This window comes from Herpailurus yagouaroundi, unplaced genomic scaffold (assembly GCF_014898765.1).
Source record: "Herpailurus yagouaroundi ecotype Mexico unplaced genomic scaffold, PumYag 28, whole genome shotgun sequence".
NCBI lineage: Eukaryota > Metazoa > Chordata > Mammalia > Carnivora > Felidae > Herpailurus > Herpailurus yagouaroundi.
Window position 1 is genome coordinate 38,904,866 of NW_024412376.1, and position 27,564 is coordinate 38,932,429.

The 27,564-nt window shown below is 33.9% G+C and overlaps 1 protein-coding gene across 7 annotated transcripts in view; it reads left to right on the forward strand.

Annotated features, from left to right (window-relative positions):
- Positions 1-27,564, forward strand: part of LRBA (LPS responsive beige-like anchor protein) — a 772,087-nt gene that overhangs the window by 312,285 nt on the left and 432,238 nt on the right. For all 7 annotated transcript variants that reach the window (XM_040472514.1, XM_040472528.1, XM_040472537.1 and 4 more), the window contains exon 36: positions 8,154-8,262. In XM_040472514.1, the coding sequence (XP_040328448.1) occupies positions 8,154-8,262 (109 nt within the window). The remainder of the gene's footprint in view (positions 1-8,153; positions 8,263-27,564) is intronic.

A 27,564-nucleotide genomic window follows, 5' to 3' on the forward strand; every position in this document is an offset into this window, starting at 1 on the left:
TGATGAGAATCCCTGTTACTTAATTTCCTTGCCAACATTTGAAAATACCATTTTTTAAAAAATATAGTGATTCTGGTGGGATGTAGTATAGCTTATGGTTTTATTTGTATTTCCCTGATGACTGGTAATCTTGAACACCTTTTCATGAATTTACTTGCCTTTTGGAAATCTTTTGTGAAGAGCTTATTGGTGTACTTTGCTCATTTTTAAGAATTATGATTATTGCCTTTTCCTTATTTGTAAGTATTTTTGTATATTTAAGAATATAAGTTCCTTGTGGACTATAAGTATTACAAATGTATTCTCCTTTTCTAAAGTTTGCCTTTTAATTTTCTTAATAGTGGCCTTCATAAGCACAGATCTTTAATTCTAAAGAAGTCCAGTTTATCAGTATTTTTCTTCATGTTGTATTTTATGGTTTTCCAAGAAATCTTTAAGTAATGAAGATACTATTTTATGTGATCTTATGAAAGTTTCTAGAAGTGTTTAGGATTTGTCTATGACCCTTTTGGAATTCATTTGTTTGTTATGATCTGAGATACAAGTCATGGTTAGTTTTATGTGATTGAGTGATTCAGACCTAATTATTGAAAAATTCCATCTTCTTCCTCCTTATTACAAAAGTAACTCTGTCTTAAATCTGGGTCTGTTTCTGGATATTCTCTTCTGATTCATTGGTCTGTTCGTCTGTGTTTGCCCCACTACTACACTGTCTTAATACATCAATATAATAGGTCCTAATATTTGGTGGTATTAGTCTTCTATTATGATTATGATTATTATTTTCCCTCCTCTTTCCTCCTCCTCTTCAAGAATGTCTCAGCTATTCTTTGTTCTTTACATTTTTGTATAACTGTTAGAATGAACTTGTCAGATTCTGCAGAAGACCTGCTAGAATTTTGACTGGGATTTGTATAGCTATACAACTATATATGACTTTGTGGAGAATTCATATCTTTACAGTATTGAGCCTTTAACTTTCATGAACATTGCATAGTCCTTCTTTAATTTCTTTAAGTGTTAACGTCTCTTAGCATTCTTTTTGTTTGTATACACAATTATATCACATTTGGTTAGTTCTTACATCTTTTGATGATTTTTAATGCTTTTCAAAATAGTATTTAAAAATTACTTTGACTTTTGGGTAACTATTAAATAGAGTATAGTTTATTTTTGTATATTTTGTATATCACTTGTAGTGATCTAGATCACTTCAATCGAGTAATCTTTCTGACCTCAGTTATTAATTTTAATTGTTGATATTTTGGAGTTTTTGAAAGAACCAACTTTTTAAGTTTGTTGATTTTCTAAAGTGCATTTTTATTTGATATATTTTTAATTTCTCTTCTTTGTTATTTTATTTTCAATACATTGAATTTTCTGTGATGTGTTTCTCATTTTTTCAGTTTTGTACTTAGATAATTTATTTTCAGTGTTTCTTCCGTGTTTTGAATTTATTTAGTGTATCAATCTAGTGTATAAATTTATTTAGTGTATACATTTCTCTCCAAGCATTGATTTAACAAAATCCCACATGTTGTTTGTTTGTTTGTTTATTTAAATTTACATTCAAATTAGTTAGCATATGGTGCAATAATGATTTCAGTAGTAGATTCTTAGTGTCCCTTACCCATTTAGACCATCCCCCCTCCCACAACCCCTCCAGTAACCCTCTGTTCTCCATATTTATGAGTCTCTTCTGTTTCGTCCCCATCCCTGTTTTTATATTGTTTTTGTTTCCCTTCCCTTGTGTTCATCTGTTTTGTCTCTTAAAGTCCTCATATGAGTGAAGTCACATGATTTTTGTCTTTCTCTAATACCACTTCGCATAATACCCTCCGGTTCCATCCAAGTAGTTGCAAAGGGCAAGATTTCATTCTTTTTGATTGCCGAGTAATACTCTTTTGTATATATATACCACATCTTCTTTACCCATTCATCTATCGATGGACATGTGGCTCTTTAATACTTTGGCTATTGTTGATAGTGCTGCTATAAACATGGGGGGTGCATGTGTCCCTTCGAAACAGCACACCTGTATCCTGTGGATAAATGCCTAGTAGTGCAATTGCTGGGTCATAGGGTAGTTCTATTTTTAGTTTTTTGAGGAACCTCCATACTGTTTTCCAGAGTGGCTGCACCAGCTTGCATTGTCACCAACAATGCAAAAGATCCTATTTCTCTGCATTCTCGCCAACATCTGTTGTTGCCTGAGTTGTTAATGTTAGCCATTTTGACAGGTATGAGGTGGTATCTCATTGTGGTTTTGATTTGTATTTCCCTGATGATGAGTGATGTTGAGCATGTTTTCATGTGTCAGTTGGTCATCTGGATGTCTTCTTTGGAGAAGTGTCTACTCATGTCTTTTGCTCTTTTCTTCACTGGATTCTTTGTTTTTGGGTGTTGAGTTTGATAAGTTCTTTATAGATTTTGGATACTAACCCTTTATCTGATATGTCATTTGCAAATATCTTCTCCCATTCTGTCAGTTGCCTTTTAGTTTTGCTGATTGTTTCCTTTGCTGTGCAGAAATCTTTTATTTTGATGATGTCCCCATAGTTCATTTTTGCTTTTGTTTCCCTTGCCTCTGGAGACATGTTGAGTAAGAAGTTGCTGCGGCCAAGATCAAAGAGGTTTTGCCTGCTTTCCTCTCAAGGATTTTGATGGCTTCCTGTCTTACATTGAGGTCTTTCATCCATTTTGAGTTTATTTTTATGTATGGTGTAAGAAAGTGGTCCCGGTTCAATGTTCTGCATGTCCAATTTTCCCAGCACCACTTGCTGAAGAGACTGTCTTTATTACATTGGATATTCTTTCCTGCTTTGTCAAAGATTAGTTGGTCATACATTTGTGGGTCCATTTCTGGGTTCTCTATTCTGTTCCATTGATCTGAGTGTCTGTTCTTGTGCCAGTACCATACTGTCTTGATGATTACAGCTTTGTAGTATAGCTTGAAGTTTGGGATTGTGATGCCTCCTGCTTTGTTTTGTTTTGTTTTGTTTTTCAAGATTGCTTTGGCTGTTTGGGGTCTTTTCTGGTTCCATATAAGTTTTAGGATTGTTTGTTCTAGATATTTGAAGAATGAATGCTGGTGTTATTTTGATAGGTATTGCATGGAATATGTAGATTGCTTTGGATGGTATCGACATTTTAACAATATTTGTTCTTAATCCCACATGTTTTAATTTGTTGTTTTCATTATCTTTTGTTTCAAAGTATTTTCTAATTTCCATTGTCATGTTTTCTTTGGTGCATGGGTTATTTAGCAGTGTATTCCTTTGTTTTTCAAATATTGATGGCAAGAAATGTTAGCATGTATTGCTGGGTCAACAGTATTAACAGAATTTGGCCTTAAAGCAACAAACATTTATTATCTCATAGTCTGTGTTGGTTAGGACTCCGGGCATGGCTTGTCTGGCCCCTCTGCTTCAGATTCTCTTAAAAGGTTAAGGTATTTTTGGGCTGCAGTCTCATTTGATATTTGCGGAAGTGTTTTCTTCTAAGTTTATCTGGTTGTTGGCAGGATTCAGTTCTTTGTGAGTTGCTGCGACTGATGTCCAATTCCTTGCTGATGGTTGTCTGAGGGCTGCACTGAGTTTCTTGCTACATGAGCTACTTCATAGAGCAGCTGTAACATGGCAGAATTCATGAGCTATGCCATCAGGATGAGAAGTCAGTAAGAAGAGTCTGCTAGTAAGATGAAAATTTGAATCATACTTAATATAATAATGGAAATGATATGTCTTCAGTGTTTCCATGTTTTACTGCTTTGAGGCATGCCATAGCTCCTATACAAAATCTAATTGAGAGGATTACATAAGGCTGAAGATATCAGAAAGCTGGGAAAGTTGGAGGCCATCCTAGAGTTTTTGCACAGCATGTTCTATTTTATTTTTTCTAGATTGGTTCTATTGTGTCAGAGAATATACTCTGTATGATTTCTTCCTTTGAAATTCATTATAGATTTCTTTGTGACCCCACATTTTTCTGTTTGTGTATATGATCCATATTTAAATGATAAGAATATTCATTCTTCATTTAGTGGATGTATGTGAAAAATCTGTCCGTTTCATCAAGTTTGTAATCACATTGTTAAAATATTGTGTAGCTTTATATCTTTTATAGCTAGTAGTATATCATATTCTTGGGAACATACAAATTTAGAATCTCAAAGTTATGATTTTCTGTCTAGATCATTCATCTTATCATTTGAAGTATCTATTTATCTCTAATAAAATTTCTTAAAGCAATCTTTTTTTTATGCATATTTTTTAAATGTTTATTTTTGAGGGGGGTGGGGAGAGGCTAAGAGAGAGGAGGACATAGGATCTGGAGCTTGCTCTGCATTGAGAGCAGAAAGCCCTATGTGTGGCTCATATTCAAGAACCGTAAGGTTGTTAGCTGAGGTCGGACACTCAAGTGATTAACTACCCAGGCGCCCCTATCTTTTTCTTATATTAATAAAGATATATAATCTTCTTTCACACTTTTTTTTATTATTTATCTTTTCTGAAAAAATGACTTTCAACATTTGTGCAACCTTTTAGTGAAATTGTGTTACGGTTTAATGATATGACATACTTAAAATCTACTTGACAGTAATTGTATCATTAAATCTGCTTTCTATATATTCCTATGTATTTAGGTTAAAGCTTATTGTTAAAGCTTATTGTCTGTCCTTTTATTTGTTGTATGTTTTGCATGTTCCTTTTTTCCTTTTTTTCCTTTCTTTTGAGCTAAATTTGTTTTTTCAATTCGGTTTTTTCCTATTAGCATGTTGGTTGTTAATTATTTTAGATATCTTTAGTGGTTACCTAGATTGAAACATGGATATTAGAGTTGTTAACATCTTAAATAAATTGGTTCTTTCACCAATTCATGGATAATTAAAGAACACTACAACACTAATTCCTTTTAATTTGTCTTGTTTTGAGTGCTATTAAATTTTTTAACATAATGGTATTTTTGAATTTTAGAAGTTATTCTGATTGGTGTAAACATTCAGTATTCTTTTTAGATTTACCCATGTTGAGTTTTTCTTTTTTCTTTTTAAAAATTTTTTAAAAATGTTTTTATTTATTTTTGAGAGAGAGAGAGAGAGAGAGAGACAGGGAGCACGCACATGAGAGCATTAGTGGGGAAGGGGCAGAGAGATACAAGGAGACACAGATTCTGAAGCATGCTCCAGACTCTAAGGTAACTGTGAGATCATGACCTGAGTGGAAGTTGGACGTTTAACCAACTAAGCCACCCAAGTGCCCCTGTTTTGTTTTTTACTGCCTTGTGTTACATCCATCTGATATTATTTACCTTCTGTCTGAAAAACTCCATTTAATGTGGGAGTGACCCATTTGTCTAGTGACAATTTCTGTCTGTTTTGCCATTAAATATGCTTATTTTGCTTTTGCATGAGAGGAAACATTTTTTCCCCTATCCTCTTAGGTTCTTTCTTTGAGGGCCTGTGAATCAAACTGACAAAAGACAAATTGATAAGAGAAAAGACGAGTTTTTTTAATTCATGTATGTTGGAGAGAATTCATAGAAAAATGTGACTCAAGAAAGAGGTTATATTTTGAGGTTTTAGGAAGAAGGGCACTTAGGGAAAAACAAGTAACTTTTAGGAAAGATAAATGGACCCTTAGGAGATAGGATAGTTTTGTGACAACGTCCTTTTAGGCAATTTCCTATCCAGGTGCTGACTTTTTAAGTTTCTAGATAATAAGAGTCATTCTTCGCTGGTTGCACAACTTCACAGTCTTCATTGGAAGGATTTGTGACAGTTGAATTCTTTTGGTAGTCTGTGCTTCTAGGCAGATAAGGGGAGTTCAGAAAATAGACTCTTCACGTGGTATATTCTGGATACTTTCACTTTTATTATTAAAAGATGGTTTCTGGATATGGAATTCTTAGCTGCCATTTTGATTTGGCATCTAAAAGAGGTCATTGCATTCTTGTTTGTCTTCCATCAGTCTTCATGCTCTTTTGAAACCAAGTAGGTGTCCTTACCTGTTCTGCTTTTTCTCTCCCTCTGTCTGCTATTAAGATTTTTTTCCTTTGACAATTTTATTATGATATGAATAGATGTAGTACTCTTTGATCCTGTTTGGAGGTTGTAGCACTTCAGTGTATGGCTTAATAGTTTTTTCCCCAGTTTTCTTTTTCTTTCTTTCTTTTTTTTTTGTTATTTATTTATTTTGAAAGAGACAGAGACAGCATAAGTGGGGGAGGGGCAGAGAGAGAGGGAGAGAGAGAATCCCAAGCAGGCTCTGTACTCTCAGCACAGAGTCCGATGTGGGGCTCTAACCCACAAAACTGTGAGATCATAACCTGAGATGAAACCAAGAGTCGGATGCCTGACTGACTAAGCCACACATGTGCCCCTCCCTAGTTTTCAAAAAATGTTGCCTAGTATCTCTTCAAATATTGCTCGTTTTGCACTATTTGACTTCTTTCTTTACTCCAGATACACTTATGTTAGACCTTTTTGCCTTGGTCTGTATGTCTGTTATTTATTTTGTCAAGTTTTCATTATTTTTCTTACCGTGCTTCTGTTTAGTTGTCATTGACCTATTCTTTGGTTAAGTACTTCTTTGAGTTTAGTAAATTGGTAAATATGTTCTTAATTTCATGTTTGTTTTGTTCAGTGGTTTAAGTTCTAGTCACTACTGGAGTTCTTTTTCTTAGAATCTGTTGTCCTGAACCATAACTACGTTTATTTTGGTGTTTAATTTTTTTTACAGTTTTTTTTAATTTACTTTTTAGAGAGAGAGTGAGCAAGCATGAGCACAGGCCAGGGAAGGGCAGAGAGAGAGAGGGAGACACAGAATGTGTAGCAGGCTCCAGAGTCTGAGCTGACGGCACAGAGCCCAGTGCGGGGCTCGAACCCACAAACTGTGAAATCATTACCTGAGCTGAAGTCGGATGCTTAGCTGACTGAGCCACCCAGGTGCCCCTATTTCAGTGTTTAGATATGAAATTTTAGTATCTTGATTTTCTGAGTTGACTTCTATTTGTTTTTCCTTCATTTATTGTCGGTTACTTGGTGATTGTTGGAAATTATATTTAAAATTGCAGGGGTAAATATAAGTCTCTAAGTGATAATATCTTCCTCTAGAGATTTCCTTTTGATTTCTGATTAGCAGTTAAATTAGGTACTGATTATGTTAATTTAAGACTGACCTGATTCAAGATGGAGTTTTTTGGTTTTTTTTTTTTGTTTGTTTGTTTTTTGGGAGAGCACAACCTGGGGGGGGGGGGGGGGAGGGGGATAGAGGATCTGAAGTGGGCTCTAGGCTGACAGGCTGACAGCAGTGAGCCTGATATGAGGCTTGAATTCACAAACCATGAGATCATGCCCTGGGTCAAGTCAGGCCCTCAACCAGCTGAGCTACACAGGTGCCCCAAGGCTGGAGTTTTTCAATCTTTGTGAGAGTTTGCCCTATTTCCAGTTTGCCTGGAATTTAGTTCTCATGCATTGGTATTTCTATTTCTTTTTCTCCTCACCTTAGGAGATTCTGAAATTTTTGTTTAGCGTTTTGGCTCCCACTTATGTATAAATCAGTATAGTGTTGTTTGAGAGTCTGTTTTAGTGTTTTTAAAGACTGGTCTATTTTCTGTTTCCTATGGTATACTTATGTTCCTTCTGTAAGCCTGGATAATCTGCTAGGATCCTTCTGCCTTGACAGGTCATAACATTTAATTTTTGTCTCCATAGCTCTGTAAGACTGATAAATCTGTTTAGCTTCTCTAGTTCCACTTGTGGAAAGTAAATGGTTCAGTGAAAAAAATCATGCTGAATGTCTTCTGTGTGCTTTCTTCTCTAGGATCTTGGCTCCTTACTTTGTGGCTGCCTTGTAAATTCTCCAATACCTTTAAAAAGATTAAAACACAAATTTGATACGGTATTTTTAGTTGTTTTTCTTGGATAGCTGGTTGGATAAAAGCTATTCTGCTTTTGCCAGAAGGGTAACTTTTGTTGCTATGTCCTTTAATTTTTTAGTGTGAAGTAATGGTACTTCATTGGGTATGATGACAGAAGAAGAGTATAAACATTCTTCTCCACATAACAAGATACATCAGCTTTGAGCAGTGAACCATCATATGTCTTATGTATGTACACATTTACTTATTTGATAATATTAATCTCTTTATAGGTTGCTTAGTCAAACAATGAAGGATCATCTAGTAAGAGTAGCAAATGAAGCTGAATTTATCCTGAGCAGGCAACGAGCAGAGGATATTCACAGACATGCAGAATTTGAGGTAGGTTAAACATGTGGTTGGTGTGAGCAAATTGCCATTTTTAATGGTAATCATGGGAAACTGCATCGGTAAGATGGTCTAAGCAAACATATATCATCAAAAAATTAAAAATTAATTTTCGAGAGTCTGGGGATTCTGGGAAGATACTACAAGTCTCCATAGCCCGCTGGTCTCAAGTCCTTTTTTTCCCACAAGTTGCTCACGGCAGCTTCTGTGTTTGGTTGACCTCATCTTAACCATGTGAGCAGGTTTTGGCTCTGGTAGTTTTCCAATAAAGTGAATTAGGGAAGGACTTTTGCCCTCTCTGGGCACGGCAGAGCTAGTTAACCAGAAATGACAACCAAGCAGAAATGAAAACTGCTATGGTGGAGATAAGATCTTCCAGGTTCTTGGGAGAAGCTGAAATTCAGAGGCATGAAGTTTCTTTTACCCTGGAGGTTTGTGACCATGCTGCTCTTTGTAAATGAGGAAAGGAACATACAGCTTTCTTTTGAGTCTTCACAGAGGGAACAAGTGACAGACTCATCGTGAGACCGCTGCTTTTCTTGGCAGTTGCTTCAGAACACATGTAACAAATGTGAATTCATAGAGGAAATTAATGGTGTTGTGGTATATAAATTACCAAAATGTACACCTAAGGTGAAGTAGAAGATTTGGCAAGAACATTTGCTAAGAGTTAGAAAAAAGTTTAAAAAGCACTATCTGGGTTTTTTGGAAAGTGTTAAGAGCAGGTAATTCAAATGTTGCTTATATTTTTCTGATGCATTAAAAACAGTACACTCCCAGGACATGTTACACAACTGTCACAACATGAAGGAGATACTGGAAAAATAAATTCTAGGAGACCAATTTCATTTAAGAATATGGGTACAAAGTTTTAACTAAAACTTGAACCAACAATTTAACAACATAATGAAAAAATCATGTACTGTGACCAGTTAGAATTTACTTGCGCAATCCAAAGAGTGTTTAATATTAAGATACTTACCTATGAAATAAATTATATCAATAAATTAAATATAGAAAAATCATATGAAGGCATCAATAAATGTAGAAATAAGTATATGATAAATTTTAGCAGCCAACCCTAAGAAAACTCTGAGAAAAAAATGTATTTGATAAAAGTCTGAATATGATGAAGACTTTACTGAACATCATTTTAAATGGTGAAATCATTTTTATTAAAATCAGGAAAAAAAGTGTGATAACTACTATCATCATTATTTACCATTTTTTGATGTTTTGGTGCTAATGCTATGATCCAGAAAAAACTAAGAGATTCTTGGACACTTTTTTATCAGAATCAACAGGGACTTTGGTAAAATTATTGGATATGATAAATATGTAAAAAAATTAGTATCATTTCTTTGATGACTAGTAAGCAGTAGTCACTAAGAATGTAAATCAGTAGTATGATCTGTTTATAGTTAAGATAAAAATAATGTTGGGGTGCCTGGGTGGCTCAGTTGATTGAGCATCCGACTTTGGCTCAGGTCATGATCTCGAGGTTCATGAGTTTGAGCCCCATGTCATGCTCTGTGCTGACAGCTTGGAGCCTGGAGCCTGCTTTGATTCTGTGTTTCCCTCTTTTTCTGCCCCTCCCCCACTCATGCTCTGTCTCTCTCTCCCTCAAAAATATAAATAAACATAAAAAAATTTTAAGATAATAATGTTTTGGGTCAGTTTCTTTAAGAATGCACATATAACTGTTTGAAACAAATATAAAAGCCTAATAGTAAACAAAATGTAAACTACTGGAAAGTCATTCTGTGCTGGGTTGTACATGTTGCTCTGTGTGTGTTTATGTGTGAGAGACAGAGCTAGAGAATCATTCTTTTATTTTGAAATAAATTGATACTAATAGAAAAATTGTAAGAGTAATACAGAAATTCCTGTTTACCATTCTCCTGGATTCTGTGATGCTTAAAATTGTATTACATTTGCATTTCTCCCACTTTTTCTTTGTTTTTATGAATTTGAGAGTAGGTTGAATTTGTAGTAATCTTCTGTTTCTAATTTCTTCAGTGAGAATTTCCTACGTCCATTCTCTGGTTTAATTTGTATAGTTCTGCACATTCTACATAGATATCAAATCAGAAACGTAGCATTCGTTATAACACTAATCTACAGACCTTACTCATGTCTTCTCAGTTGTCTCCATAATGTCCTTTATAGTCAAAAGTAGAAAATTTTAGTGACACAAAAATGTCAGTTTTTCTCTAATATGTAACTTCAATACAATATGCATTAGCATACCATTCATCAGGAAAACAGCGGAGTAATTTGGAACTTAAATATCCTTTTTAAAAATATCCAAATATCCAATTCATATGGGAAAATAAATGCTTTAACATATCCGTAGGAGTTATGAAAAAAGAGTTTTGAACTTGCCTTTTGAGATAAACAGTACTTATTGATACTATAAAAGATAGCATATACAAAAAAATCTCCTTTGGAATAATGAAAAAAAGGATGAAAGATGACATAATATATATTTTAGGAAAATATTTGGAAAACTGAAAAAGTGGATCTAAGGCATATGAGAGAATTTTGTAATCAAGACTGTCACTTAGAAAGTATAAAAGTAAGGGGCACTTGGGTTGCTCACTTGGTTAAGCATCTGACTTCAGCTCAGGTCATGATCTCACTGTGAGTTCGAGCCCTGCGTTGGTCTCTGTGCTGACAGCTTAGAGAGCCTGCAGTGTGCTTTGGATTCTGTGTCTCCCTTTCTCTCTGCCCCTCCCCCACTCATGCTCTTTCTCTCTCTCTCTCTCCCAAAAATAAATTTAAAAAAATTAAAAAAAGAAAGTATAAAAGTGCACATCTATTACTACACATTATATTAAACTGAGGAAAGATGCCAGCAGCATGTGAATACATCATGGAACATGGGAAGAATGATAATATGTTTACTCTATTAATAATTTTTATGAAATGATGAAAGAAAAGTAACCCAGAGACATATACTCAGAGGATTTGAATAGGAATTGCACTGAAGAATGTAAGTAACCAGTAACATATAAAATATTAATTAAAAAAACTTCTAAGGAAATATAAATTACAGAAATCATGATTTTTCATTTCTCTACACTTAGATTGGGAAAGTAAAAAGTGATAAGTAAATAGAGTGATGTACTGCTGAAGGAGATAGGGGAGATGGGCAGTAGTATTTGTGTATATTTTTAGTGGAAATGCACATTTTAAGTGTTATTATAAGACATTATGGTTATATGTATTTTGATAATTACAGACACACACACACACACACACACACACACACACACACACACAAATACTCATTTACCCAGTAATCCTATTGGGTCAATATATCTTTTGGAAATAAAAGTACTAGTATATAAGGATATACATACTAGGCTGTTTATTGCAGCATTGCATGTAAACTTTAACAAAGTTAAAACTGAGGTAAAAGGGAAAGAAATGTTTCCATAACAACAACAAAAAAGCCACAGTACTTTCTTAAAGAACAGGTCAATAAATTAGGAAAAGATTAAATGGTTGATGGCTCCTGTTTTAAAAATGAGCTTTATTCATGTCATTGTTTTTTAAAATGCATTTCAATTCACAACCTGTTATGAAAGCTGAGGGCATTCATCCCCTTATATTTTTTCCATTGTTTTTGTCTTTACCTCCCAATTTTTAAAGTTCTACTTTAATTTTCATATTGTCCAAATATATAACATTCATGTTTTCTAATCACAATTCTAATATTACTTAAGTGATTGAAAATATTTAAGTGATTTCAATACTCCCCTTTATTAGTCACAGTTTCTTAATTACAGGCTCTTTCTTCAGACTCATTTCTTAATTGGCTAGTTTTCATCACTTTTTTTCCCCACAAGGATTCACTTTCTCTGTAAACTGAAAACTTTTTCATGTTTAAGAACATTTGCTTGCTGTCTTTTTATTTTATTTTTTAAGTTAATTTATTTATTTTGAGAGAGAGAGGGAGAGACAGAATCCCAAGCAGGCTCCATGGTACAAGAGCCTAATGTGGGTCTAGAACCCACACACTGTGAGATCATGACCTGAGCCAAGATCAAGAGTCAGGTGCTCAACCAACTGAGCCTCCCAGGTGTCTTTATATTTGAATGACTTCTTGATGAGTTTTATATTCTTGGTTAACCCCAGCGTTCCTTTAGAACTTTGTAGACATTCCTTCTTTGTCTTCTAGCTTTAAGTGTTCTTTCAGAGAAGTTTGAGGCCAGTCTGATATTATCCGTATCAATTATTTCCTTCTCTTCTGTCTGAGATTTCTTTATTTGCCCATGAAATTCCTTTCCTTAACAGCAGTGTGGCTCAATATTGAATACCCATTCATCCAGTCTTCCTAGAATATGGTCTTTTGTTATTATTTGCAAATTTATATTTTTCCTTCAGTTTTTCAAATTAAATGTTTTCTATTTTATTTTTTTCTTTAGCAACGAGATTTATGTTAGATATTTCTTTTTGTGTTTCATGTCAGTTCCTTGTTCTTTTAATTTCTTTGACCTTTCGCCATCAGTAATTAAATTTTTAGTGTTACATATTGTCCTTGATATTTGTAGTTTATTTGTCTGTAATGATAATGTTTTATTCTTTGTTTTATTTTGGTCTTCAGCTTTTCTCTTTATCTTATTCACTTATTTTAACCTTGTGTGTGTTTCAGTTATATTTTTGTTACGTTGTTCATTAGAAGAAAATAATCATGGAGTATTTCCTTTTACTTTTTGTATATTCTCTTAGGAGTCATTGTTATTTGTATAGAATCTTCCAGTTTTATGTAAATATTTTATTATTTAGCTTGTGTTTTATTCATTGATTGGTGATATATGTTTGCATCACTGCAATGCTTTTAGTTTTCATCTTGTTCATGCTTAGAATGTCTTGCCCAGACAGATATTTAGACAGGTCTAAACCAACAGAATGTCATAATGACTTCTTCCCTTCTGTCCACTGTATGTAATGCTAATTTTTCCCCTCTCTGAGCTACAGTTTGATTTTTGCAATGTGATATTTGCCCAGTATTGTATCACTTACCATAAAGATATGGAGGGAGCTCTTTGAAATAGATTAGGAGGCTTTTTTTTTAAGTTTATTTATTTTGGGAGACAGGGTGGGGAAGGGCAGAGAAAGAATCCCAAGCAGTCTTTGTGCCTTTAATGCAGAGTCCTACATGGGGCTCAATCCCATGAACCATGAGATCATGACCTGAGCTGAAACCATGAGATCATGACCTGAGCCAAAATCAAGAGATGGACGCTTAACTGACTAAGCCACCCAGGTGTCCGGAGGATGCTTTTTGAGCACACCCAAGTTTTGCTTTCTTTTGTAAGATTTTACATATCTTTTGCCAAGTTTGTTCCAGCTTATTAGAAGCTATGGAAAAATCTCATCAGGGAAAAATGTGTTTAGGTTTTGAATCATTATCCATCATTTCAGAGAGTAATCTTGAGTCTCCTGTCCTGGGAAATTAGTGCTACTTTTTGCTTCCTTGCTTCACCTATTTTTGCCCTGTAGGTTTCTCCAGCATCTTCAATTAGAAGATGCAGAGAATGATGATACCTGCTCAGTTTCTTTGTCTCCATATATGAAGACACTAAAAAAATTCTTGGAATTTTGTCAACATTATTGCTTTCAGCACATGAGACATGGTTAAGAACTAAACTTTGCTGCACCCTTAGTTCTAGTTCCAGTATGTTTATTATGTTCATGGCAACCAATTATTTAATGTTTGGTGCTTTATGTTATGTTTCTTTTGTTGTTTAGTTATTTTAATTAATTTTTTTGTTCAAAAAAATTTCTTTGTTTGCTAATATTTTAAGAATTGAAATTTTTTTCAATTCTTTTCAATTAAGAATTGAAATGAAAAAAAAATTTAATTGCCTATTCAACCTACCATCCTAACCTGGAACTTATCTCTTAATGTCCTTTCTAATTGCTTATGGAGAAGTTACTTTGTAACTCTGGGTTGAGCTTGTAGTTCATTTTTTTAATTCTTTGTTGTTGTTGTTGTTTGAATTCTTGATGATGGTGGTGGTGTTATATGTGTTCTTATGTGCATGAATGAGAGAGAATGAGGAAGGAGGAATTGAAAAGAGTAAAAATACTTATAAAACATTGTGCTTTGCAAAAGATTAAACTGATTTGATGCAATGTGTGTGTCCATGCTTGTGTGTATGCCCACAGTTCAGATGAAGGAGAATGGTGACAACAGTAGCTAATACTGCCTGAGTCCTTAAGTTGTGTGAGGCACTCTTATGGGTGCTTTGTAAGTTTTAACTAATTTAATCCTTACAGTAAAGCCCTGAGGTAAAACTATGATATCTCATTTTATGAATGAGGAAACAATAAAAGAAGATAACCCAGAATTAAAAGTAGAATCCAGATATAGGTAATTTATCTCTTAATCTGAAATCTATGTATTTGGTTCACATTATAGAATGTGTAAATAGAATTTACTCTGGCAAACACAGCAGCTTTATTCTGAGCTATTTAGTTTTATGTTTTCTCTAGTAGTTTTTTATTTTAATCTTTATCATCTTGCTCTGAGATTTGCTGTATTATATGGTAATATTTTAAAGCATGACAATAAAATACCTAAATAAATACAAGTATTTCTTAACAAATTTTATCATTACTTAAATTTTAATAGAGAATATGTATATATTTGTTCACCTGTTCTATGTGAGATTCAGTTTTAAGAGACCAAAGATGTATTTTTTACATACTAGCCTTTTACTTCAATAGAAAAATAATTCCCGTTTTTATACCAAAAAAACCCTGATTAATTGAGACGTACTCATGTTTGATATATTTCTAACTGTATTGATCTTAACTCTTAAATAATACTCTACAAGATGCATATTTTGTCCTAGACCACTTATATTCTAATGGCTGAACTTTATCTACTGCTAGTTACTTTCTCATGCAACAAAGAGATGTTGTCATGTGTTTATATACCATTTATGATTGTAAAACAGCTGACTTGTTTCATTTATTATCAGGGTATTGGTGACAGTGTAGATCTGAAATATACCTCTTTAGTTCATTGTGTGATTATCATTTGAGTGGGATATCCTTGACATCTGATTTTGATTTAGGTAGATGTTCCTTGAGTGTCATGACATCATTGATTAGGGGTACATCTTAGCTTTATTTTTTAATTTTATAGTTGTGGAGGAATGTTTATTAAAAATCATTTTGTGCAAAACATTAGACCCTGTATTGTAAATATGATTGGTATATGTATTAGGTGTACAGTTTGCACCATTTTTATTAAAAAAATTATCTTTCAAAGTTTAGTTTATTTAAATTCATAACATATCTGGAAAACTTGAACAAGATTGTTACATAACAATTTAATTTTTAGGACTCTTTGTAAGTTAAAATCCACTTCAGTATGAATTTCTTAATGTCCTTTTGACTGATGTTGCTTTGAGTTTCATCTACTATACAGAACTCACTTCTTATTAGCTTCAGTGAAACTGCAAACTAGTGGCCAATAAGCTAATTTGAAGTGTTAAAAACAAATGTTTTTATGAAAAATATCCCATGATAAGGCTTGATTAATTCTTTATATAGAAATCTGTATATTTTTCTTTTAGATGAAGAATTTAAATATATTTTCACATTAGCAAACAATTTTTTAATAAAAGAGTGAACTTTTTTTTGCCAGTTCAGCACTTTAAATTAAAAAAAATTTCATGTGTATTTACTTTTTTTTCTTTAATTTTTAAAAATTTACATCCAAGTTAGCATATAGTGCAGTGATGATTTCAGGAGTTTATTCCTAATGCCTCTTACCCATTTAGCCCATCTCCCCTCCCACCATCCCTCCAGTAACCCTCTATTTGTTCTCCATATTTATGAGTCTCTTATGTTTTGTCCCCTTTCCTTTTTTTATATTATTTTTGCTTCTCTTCCCTTATGTTCATCTGTTTTGTCTCTTAAAGTCCTCATATGAGTGAAGTCATATGATTTTTGTCTTCCTCTAATTTCACTTAACATAATGCCCTCTAGTTCCATCCACATAGTTGCAAATGGCAAGATTTCATTCTATTTAATGCCAAGTAATATTCCATTGTATAGATATACCACCTCTTCTTCATCCATTCATCCATCGATGGACATGTGGGATCTTTAATACTTTCGCTATTGTTGACAGTGCTGCTATAAACATGAGGGTGCATGTACACCTTTGAAACAGCATACCTGTATCCCTTGGATAAATGCCTAGTAGTGCAATTGTTGAGTTGTAGGGTAGTTCTATTTTTAGTTTTTTGAGGAACCTCCATACTGTTTTCCAGAGTGGCTGCACCAGCTTGCATTCCCACCACCAATGCAATAGAGATCCTCTTTCTCCGTATCCTCGCCAACATCTGTTGTTGCCTGAGTTGTTAATGTTAGCCATTCTGACAGGTGTGAGGTGGTATTCTCATTGTGGTTTTGATTTGTATTTCCCTGATGATGAGTGATGTTGAGCATGTTTTCATGTGTCAGTTGGCCATCTGGATGTCTTCTTTGGTGAATTGTCTATTCACGTCTTTTGCTCTTTTCTTCACTGGATTCTTTGTTTTTTGGGTGTTGAGTTTGATAAGTTCTTTATAGATTTTGGATACTAACCCTTTATCTGATATGTCATTTGCAAATATCTTCTCCCATTCTGTCGGTTGCCTTTTAGTTTTGCTGATTGTTTCCTTTGCTGTGCAGAAGCCTTTTATTTTGATGAGGTCCCAGTAGTTCATTTTTGCTTTGGTTTCCCTGGCCTCCAGAGATGCGTTGAGTAAGAAGTTGCTGCAGCCAAGGTCACAGAGGTTTTTGCCTGCTTTCCTCTCAAGGATTTTGATGGCTTCCTGTCTTACATTGAGGTCTTTCATAATTTTGAGTTTATTTTTGTGTATGGTGTAAGAAAGTGGTTCAGGTTCATTCTTCTCGCATTTCGCTGTCCACTGTTCCCAGCATCACTTGCTGAAGAGACTATCTTTATTCCATTGGATGTTCTTTCCTGTTTTGCCAAAGACTAGTTGGCCGTATGTTTGTGGGTCCACTTCTGAGTTCTCTATTCCGTTCCATAGATCTGAGTGTCCGTTTTTGTGCCAGTACCATACTGCCTTGATGATTACAACTTGTAATACAGCTTGAAGTCTGGGATTCTGATGCCTCCAGCTTCAGTTTTCTCTTTCATGATTGCTGTGGCTCTTGGGGTCTTTTCTGGTTCCAAACAAGTTTTAGGATTGTTTGTTCTAGCTCTGTGAAGAAAGATGGTGTTAATTTGATAGGTATTGCATTGAATATGTAGATTGCTTTGGGTGGTATTGACATTTTAACAATATTTGTTCTTCCTATCCAGGAGTATAGAATATTTTTCCATGTTTTTTGTGTCTTCTTCAGTTTCTTTCATAAGCTTTCTCTATAGTTTGGATAGATTTTTCACCTCTTTGGTTAGATTTATTCCTAGGTATTTTATAGTTTTTGGTGCGGTTATAAATGGTATCGATTCCTTGATTTCACTTTCTGTTGCTTCATTGTTGGTGTATATGAATGCGACCGATTTCTGTGCATTGATTTTATATCCTGGGACTTTGCTGAATTCATAGATCAGTGTTAGCAGTTTTTTGGTGGAATCTTTTGGGTTTTCTGTATAAAGTATTATGTCATCTGCAGAGAGTGAAAGTTTGACCTCCTCCTGGCCAATTTGGATGCCTTTTATTCCTTTGTGTTGTCTGATTGCTGAGGCAAAGACTTCAATTCTATGTTGAATAACAGTGGTGAGAGTGGACATCCCTGTCTTGTTCCTGACCTAGGGGGAAAGCTCTCAGTTTTTCTCCCTTGAGGATGATATTGGCGTTGGGTTGTTCATATATGTCTTTTATGATCTCGAGGTATGATCCTTCTATCCCTACTTTCTTGAGGGTTTTTATCAAGAAAGGATGCTATGTTTTGTCAAATGCTTTTTCTGCATCTATTGAGAGGATCATGTTGTTCTTGCCCTTTCTTTTATTGATGTGATGAATCACAATGATTGTTTTGTGAATATTGAACCATCCCTTCATCCCAGATATAAATCCCATTTGGTCGTGGTGAATAATTTTTTTAATGTATTGTTGGATCCGGTTGGCTAATGTCTTTTTGAGGATTTCATGTATATCTACTTTTGACAGAGGGAGAGAAAGCACGAGCATGATAGGGGCAGAGAGAGAGGGAGGCAGAGGATCCAAAGCAGGCTCTGTGCTTACAGTAGAGAGACTGATTTGGGGCTCAAAGTCACAAAACTGTGAGATCATGACCTATGCTGTCAGGCACTCAACTGACTGAGCCATCCAGTACTTTAAAATGTTTAAAAATTGAGAAACCCTGGGGCGCCTGGGTGGCGCAGTCAGTTAAGCGTCCGACTTCAGCCAGGTCACGATCTCGCGGTCCGTGAGTTCGAGCCCCGCGTCAGGCTCTGGGCTGATGGCTCAGAGCCTGGAGCCTGTTTCCCATTCTGTGTCTCCCTCTCTCTCTGCCCCTCCCCCGTTCATGCTCTGTCTCTCTCTGTCCCAAAAATAAATAAACGTTGAAAAAAAAATTTAAAAATTGAGAAACCCTTATATAGTACCATATATTTATCTAAGCCTACACCAAGAATAAAGTAAATTTTTATAGTAATCTTTTGAGGTACTTTATACAGATAAGGAAACCTGAAGCGCAGACAGATAAGGTGATTTGTTCTAGGTCATACAGTTAGTAAGTGGTAAAGCTAGGATTTGAATTCATGTAATTTAAAAGAAAGTTATGACTATGTTGTTTTTGACCTAACACCATCTATTAGGTGATTTAACATGCATTTTCTCATTTTGGCACCACAACAGATCTGTTAACTATGTAGGACGGATTGAGCGAATGGGATTTGGTGTTGATCACATAGCTAGGAAACTGATGGTTTTGAACCAGAACCCAGGTCTCATAACAGGGTAACCTGTGTCTTCATATCCTTATGGCATCATGAAGTTTTTCCTGTTAAAATAATACATTATTTAACATATACTTGGCAGTTCTGAAAGTATAGGAAACATAATTAAAAATGTAATAATAGAGACTTAAACTACCGGTTTTAAGGTTAATTTTCATGAATTATCCTACTTACCTTTTCAGTATTTGAAGTTTTGGGATTAATGTCATTTACTTTCTTTAAAATAAATGTTTATTTTTCTAATTATAAAAGTGATACGTGTTTTTTATAGAAATCTTAGAAAATAATGAAAAATTTAAAGGAATATTTATTGTCTTGCTTTAATCTGTTTATCTACATTTGTTTTCTTTTTAAATTATAACTTAAAAAAATTTTAGTCTTAACAGAGGTTGCAAAAGTATTTAACAGTCCTGTGTATATCCTGTTGTCTTTTTAAAATACACATATACTAATCTACTCATTTACTGAATGTTGCCACTGACCAAATTAGACTCCTAAGGATACTTCCAAAAAATTTAACATTACCTATTTATGGACACTTTGGTCGCTTCCATATATTCGCTAATGTAAATAATGCTGTGGTAAACATAGGGGTGCACATAACTTTTCATATTAGCTTTTTTTTTTTTTTAGTAAATACCCAATAGTGGAATTACTGGATCATATGATATTTCTATTCTTAATTTTTTGTGGAACCTCCATACTGTTTTCCATGGTAGTTGTACCGATTTGCATTTTCACCAACAACGCAGTTTTCTCCAAGCCTGAGGGTTCCTTTTTCTTCATGTTATTGTCAACACTTGTTTTTTCTTGTCTTTATTATTTTAGCTATTCTGATACTATAAGGTGATATCTCATTCTGATTTGATTTGCATATCCCTGATGAATAGTGATGTCTAGCATTTTTTCATATGTCTGTTGGCTTCTTTGGAAAGCCAACATGTATGTCTTCTCTGGAAAAATGTCTGACTGTTCAGGTCCTCTGCCCATTTTTTAGTCTGTTTTTGTTTGTTTGTTTGTTTGTTTGGTATAGAGTTGTATACGTTCTTTATATATTTTGGATATTAACCCCTTATTGGGCATAGCATTTGCAGATATCTTCTCCCATTCAGTAGATTGCATTAATGATTTCCTTAGCTGTGTGAAAGCTCCTTATTTTGGTGTAGTCCCAGTAGTTTATTGTTGCTTTTGTTTCCCTTGCCTTAGGAGACATACCTAGAAAAATGTTGCTAAGACCATTTGAAAGAAATTACCACTTATGTTCTTTTCCAGGAATTTTAGGTTTACATGCAGGTCTTTAATCCATCTTAGGTTTATTTTTGTGTATGGTATGGTGTAAGATAATAGTGTAGTCATTCTTTTGTGTGTAATTGCCAGTTTTCCCAACACCATTTGTTGAAGAGAATGTCTTTTCTTTGTTGTATATATTTTTGCTTCCTTTGTCATAGATTAATTGACCATATAAGCATGGGTTTATTTCTGGGCTCTCTTCTGCTTCACAGATCTGTATGTCTGTTTGTGCCAGTACCATACTGTTTTGATTGCTACAGCTTTGTAGCATATTTTGAAATCTGGGATTGTGATGCCTTCAGCTTTGTTGTTCTTTCTCAAGATTGCTTTGGCTTTTTGGGGTCTTTTGTGGTTCCATACAAATTTTAGTATTATTTGTTCTGGTTCTATGAAAAATGCTTATTAGTATTTTGGTAAGGATTGCACTGAATCCATAGATTGTGTTGGGTATTATGGACATTTTAACCATATTAATTCTTCTAATCCATGGTTGTGAAGTATCTTTCCATTTGTGTATGTCACCTTGAATTTCTTTCAATAGTGTTTACAGTTTTCAGAGTACAGGTCTTTCACCTTCTTGGTTAGTTTTATTCCTAGGAGTTTTATTCTTTTTATTCAATTGTAAATGGGATTGTTTTCTTAATTTCTCTCCTGCTACCTCGTTATTAGTGTATAGAAACATTACGAATTCCTGGGTATTAATTTTTTATGCTGCAACTTTACTCAGTTCTTTTATTGAATAGTTTTAGTAGTTTTTGGAGGAGTCTTTAGGTTTTGTATATATAGTATCATGCCATCTGCAAAGAGTGACAGTTTAACTTCTTCCTTACCAGTGTGGATGACTCTTCTTTATCCTTGTTGTGTGATTGCCGTGGGTAAGACTTCCAGTATTGTGTTAAATTAAAACGGTGAGAGTGAACATCTTTTTTTTGTTCCTGATCTTAGGAGGAAAAGCTGTTAGTTTTTTTTTACCACTGAGTATTATGTCAACTGTAGATTTTTCATATATGGATAAAGGGGTGTGTGTGTGTGTGTGTGTGTGTGTGTGTGTGTGTGTGTGTTTGTGTGTGCACGTGCACACACACGTATGTGTGTGTATGTGTATACACATAAATATTTATTTACTTATTTTGAGACAGAGGGAGTGGGTGGGAGAGGGGTAGAGAGAGAGGGAGAGAGAGAATCCCAAGTAGGCTCTGTGCTGTCAGCGTGGAGTTCATGGGCTAAAACCCATGAACCGTGAAAATCACGATCTGAGCTGAAATCAAGAGTCAGATGCTTTAACTGAATGAGCCAACCAGGCGCCCCAGGTATATATTTAGGAGTGAAATTTTGCTATTTTCAACAAAGAGGGGATTATTCAATGGGAAATAAGTCAAAGAAAGAAAATTACCTTGTGATTTCTCTTTTTTGCAGAATCTAAGAAACAAATGAAAAAGCAAACCAGGAAACAGGCTCTTAAACGCAGAGAACAAAGTAGTGGTTGCCAGGGAGTAGATGGTTGGGGATCAGTGAAAGAGATGAAGGGGATCAAGAGGAGTAAATTTTCATTTATGAAATAAATAAGTCACAGAGATGTAAAGTATAGCATAGAAAATATAGTCATTAACATTTTATTGACTATATGGTGACAGATGGTGAGTGCACTTATCCTGGTGAGCTTGGCGCAGTGTATAGAATTGTTAATCCAATGTGTAGTACACCTGAAAATAATATAACATTGTTAGTTATACTTCAATATTTAAAAATATTAAATATCTTGGGTGCCTGGGTGGCTCAGTTGGTTAAACATCCTACTCTTGTTATCGGCTCAGGTGATGATCTCACAGTTTGTGAGTTTGAGCCCTGTGTCGGGCTTTTTGCTGACAGCTCAGAGCCTGCTAGAAATTCTCTCTCCCTTTTCTCTCTTTTCTCTCTGTCTCTCCCCTGCTTGTGCTCTCTTTCTGTCTCAAAAATAAATATTTACAATATATATGTAAAATCTGATATGAAAATAATTTATGTGCGGTTTGCCATTATGAAATATTTTTTGAAAACATGATTTATAGTAACTGTGTGATGTTTCCTGATACAAACATGTAATAAGTAATTTTAATTGTTTTTATTCATAGATACTTAAATTCTATATTTCTTCTATTATAAACAAAATTTTGAAGAATATCAATGTTAATAAATTTTTATTTGCATTTCTCATTTTTTAAGTAGGCTGAGTTCATTTAAGTGAAAATCTGGTATCAGAGTTTGAGTTCTTGTGAGTATGTAAATTCATACTGAGAAATTTCTTTTGAAAACTTTTCATCTCATACACTTTTTCCATTTCACTGCACTATTCCCATAATTGAATAGTTTTAAGTTTGATAAGTAAAAGCTTATGAACTCTTGTTTTATAGTCCACATGATTTTTATTACTAATGAGCTTCAACAGTACTTCATTATGAGTTTTATTCTTTTAAATATCTATTATTTCCATTGCTTATGCAACGAAAATAAATGTTATTTTCTTAATGATTATTTTCTTTCTATACAGTGGCTTTATATTTTATAGGTATTAACCTTTATTTGTTATAGTATGTTTCCCCATAATTTATTTACTGTCATTATGTTTACTATACATTTATAGTCATTTAAAATTTAATATAACATAATTCAAAGGATTTCCTTTATCATTGTTTTCATTATTTCTAGGCTAAGGTTTTTTCTTATTTCAAGATCATTTAAATATTCTTCAACATTTGCTATGGATATAAACCTCAGTTTTAGTTTTTAAAATATCTCAGATATTTTTCTTTGCATTGTAAAAGTCTCTATTTTGATATTATCAAATACTTTAGCCAGTTTTTCCAATATCATTTTATTGTTGTTGTTGTTAAATGAGGCTTTCTTTTTATGATATTAGTCTTGCCTGTTAAGGCTTCTTTCAAATGATTCTCTTGTGTTCCATACATTTTTCCTTTTTCTCATCACAGTCATTAAGCTAATGCAACATTTTTTTTAAGTTGTGTGAAAAGTAAAAACTTCTCAGTATTAAGTTTACATAAATATATAAAAGTAGAAGTGTAATGAAGACTCCTCAGTTAGACTTAACAGTTGTAACATTTTGCCATGTATGCCTTGTTTTTTTACTGAAGTGTTTTAAAGTAAATTATAGACCATGTGACTAATGACCACTTAATACCTCAGTATGAATTTCTCAAACCTGAGGATATTTCTCTATATGACTACATCATTACTATTTATGAAAAGTTATAATTTACTACTATCTCTGATACCTAGCCTACATTCCAATTTGCCTTTTCATGTAAAGATGTCATTAACAGCTACTTGTCCTGAGAATGATCCATTCAGGGACTGTACATTATAATAAATCAGTCATTTAGTGTCTTAATTTTTTTTTAAGTTGGATCAACCAAAACTTAAAGAAAAGTTAAAAGTTCCATACTGCATGATGTAAAAACTAATGAGCTACAATTCACAGACCATATAGTTAACCCATCTTAATGTGCAATTCCTTGGCTTTTAGTACATTCAGAGTCAGACCATCATCACAATTTTTATTATCCTAAAAGAAATCCTCTACCTATTACCAGCCACCAATATTTACAAATTTAGACAATTATTTATCTAATTTCTGTCTCTACAGATTTGGCCTTTCTCACCACCTCATGTAATTGGAATCACGGTATCATATAATATGTGGTGTTTTATGATGATTTCTTTTATTAGCATAATGTTTTCAAGTCATTCAAGTTGTAGCTCTTCTGGAGATAAAAATAGCTGAGGGTCTGTTCTCTTCTACAAAAGGATAGTTACTTTCTGGAGTTTGGTTCTTTTTTATTTATTTGTATTTTGTCATTGTTAGGAGTGGAGCAATAGATTCTCAAGTTTTGTGCATTCTATTAAGATGCCAACATCTCTGTGAGTTTTTTTTATTAGCTTTTAAAATATTGCTAATATATTCATATTTCTAACTACACAAAAGTGGTTATAGGAAAAACGTCATTGCAGCCTTTTTCCCTTGGGAATCTGTATTATCAGTTCTTTGGCTATTTTCCCAGAGATATTCAATATAGGGAATACAAATACGCCATGTCTTTTTACACAGATGAATGCATAGTGTACATACTTATTTTTGCACCAGCTGTTTTTAACTTAAAACTGTATCTTAGCATTATCAGCTTTTACTGAGATTCCTTATTTTTCTTATTTTACACAGTAATTGTATTTTTGTGTACTATACTCTTGGTATATTTATTATAATGCTAGATTCCATAATTAAACATTTATGTTTTTCCTTTTCTCCTGGTATTATGAAAAATGCTACAGTTATAATTTTTTAGTGTGCATTTTGTTGATATGTATGTCTGTAGGTGTCTACTGAATTTTCTATTTTACTTTATTAGGATTACAAAATTTTAATTATGGTAATCTATAATAATGCTCTATATTACTAATTTTTTTTAGATTCTCTTATATTATATGGGTAAATCTTACCAGATGGAGGTTTTTGTTGTACTTATTTTTTGATTGTTTGACTTAATTGTTTTCTAATTCAGTAACATCTTTGGATAGCTATGTTTTTCTCTCCTTTTACATTCATTTTCTGTTTTTATTTAAAGCTTTTTTAAAATTAATAAATTAATTAAACCACATTTCCCTGATGTATAATCATGGTAAAATTTCCACTGGGGAGTTCTAAAGGACTGAGAGAAATGATATCTGTCCAATTTGAAATGATAACTATACTAGGTTGTTCTTCAAGATGTTCAGTAATGCATGATTAGCTTTATGAAAATTAAATGTGGAAATTGTATTAGGTGTCTGACACATAACAGCATAACAGGTTGTTTTCAACAAGTAGTTTTCCAGAGTTCCAAAATACCAGACAATCTAAGAAGAATAGATTTATTAATTCATCATTATAGACACTTTTGTATGACCAAAATAACAAACACGAAAACTGAAAATAAATTTAGGAAACCATTTGAATGAGATATGATGTAATAATAGTTAAATATATAAAAATAGAAATAAGTGAGGGGAAGATGGAGATTGGAAACAAAGTATGGCTTGTCAGTTATGGAAAATGCAAAATAAGGTGACAACTATTCTTTTTATACCTGGATGCTAGTAAGCTGTTAGGAAAATTGAATGGACATGTTACTTGTAACATTACTTGAGTACAGTTCTTTTTTTTGTTTTCTGTGGTTTTTAATTTGAGAGAGAGTGAGTGGGGTAGGGACAGAAAGAGAGGGAATGAGAGAATCCCAAGGAATCTCCAGGTTTGGCAAAGGGCTTGATCTCATGACCTCGAGATCATGACTTGAGCTGAATCAAGAGTCAGATGCTTATCTGAGCCATGCAGGAGCCATGAGTACAGTTGTTTTGGAAAGATTTTTAAAAGGAGGCCTATCTTTGACTTAACTTTTATTTTGAATTTTTTATGTAAATAACTTAGCACAAAACATTTATATCCTTGAAAATGTCACCATAATAAATATAACAGAAAAATATTGGTAAATGTCATAATGTCCAAAAATTAATGGACAATTCAGTAAATAGTGGCAGATCCACTTTGTGGAGCATTGAGAATTCATTAATATACCTATGCTATTAATTTTAACTTTAATTAATTAAATTTAAACATTTTTAACGTTTGTTTATTTTTGAGAGAGAGAGAGGGAGAGACAGAGTACAGAGAGGGGGAGAGGCAGAGAGACAGAGACACAGAATCTGAAATGGGCTCCAGGCTCTGAGCTGTGGCACAGAGCCAGATGTGGGGCTCGAACCCAGGAATCAAGAGATCATGACCTGAGCCGCAGTTGGAAGCTTAACCAACTGAACCACCCAGGTGCCGCCCCTTAGTCTAATTTTTAAAATACAAGATTCTATGGGACTTGGGTGGCTCAGTCAGTTAAACATCTGACTCTTGATTTTGGCTCAGGTCATGATTCTCATGGTTTGTGGGATTGAGCTCCACGTTGCTCTCTGTGCTGAAAGTGCGAGCCTGCTTGGGATTCTCTCTTTCCCTTTCTCTCACTGCCCCTTAACCCCACTGTCAAAATAAATAAACTTAAAAAAAATACGTTTCAAAATTGCTTTGTGGTTATAATTAATGCATGAATATTGTCAAAGTTTAGAATGTCACTGAGGAAGTAACGGTTTATATTTTTAAATAAAACTGTTTTTTTTAAATGATAACTACAATTTTGGGTGAAAAAGTCATAGATTGCATACTACAGTTCATTCAGAAAGATAAAAAATAATAATTTATGTGTTCCAACCTGAATTACATATTGCCTGCCCCTGCTTATGTTCCTTTTTGTCATAGTCATAGTAATTCTTCCTGTCTTCTAGATTTTAAAACTAATAATCACAACCAATGAAAAAATAGATAAATTGGACTTTAATAAAAATTAACAGTGTTTGGGATTTAAAATATACTGGGAAGAAAGAAAAGTTAACCTTTAGAATGGAAGAACATATTTGCAAATCTTATATGTAGTAAGGGTTTGGTATCTGAAATATAGAAATAACTTTTAGAGTTCAGCAATTAAGAGGGACTTCTCTTGTTCTGCCTCCAGGCAACATGGAAATTTTATTCACCTTGCTTCTTTTCTTCTCTTAGTATACTTCATGCTCTTCCTTGCCAACCTGGGTTCAGTAGAATGGCTTTTGCAAAGAAGGGTGGAGAGAAGGACTGTTCTGCCCTCAGTAGGGTAGTGAACAGGGAATACACAAATCAGTATTCATAAGCAAATCCATAGAGTGGACTTCAAGAAGCATGTCCCTTGGGCACTCAAAGATACCGATAAAGTTACCATAAGGAGATAGCAACTTCCAATGTGTGGATTGTCACCAGGTTCAACGAAAGAGTCAAGGTTAATGGAATAAGGGATGTCTTGTGCTTATTTGTGTGCTAATATGTAGAAGATATAAAGTAGGTGAAAAAGCCCCAAGTAAGCTGTATAAATTGGTTACCTGTGTACCTGTCATCAGTTTCAAAAATCTATAGACAAAAAAGAGAAATAGAGGAGAGAGGGAAGATGGTGGCGTAGGAGGAC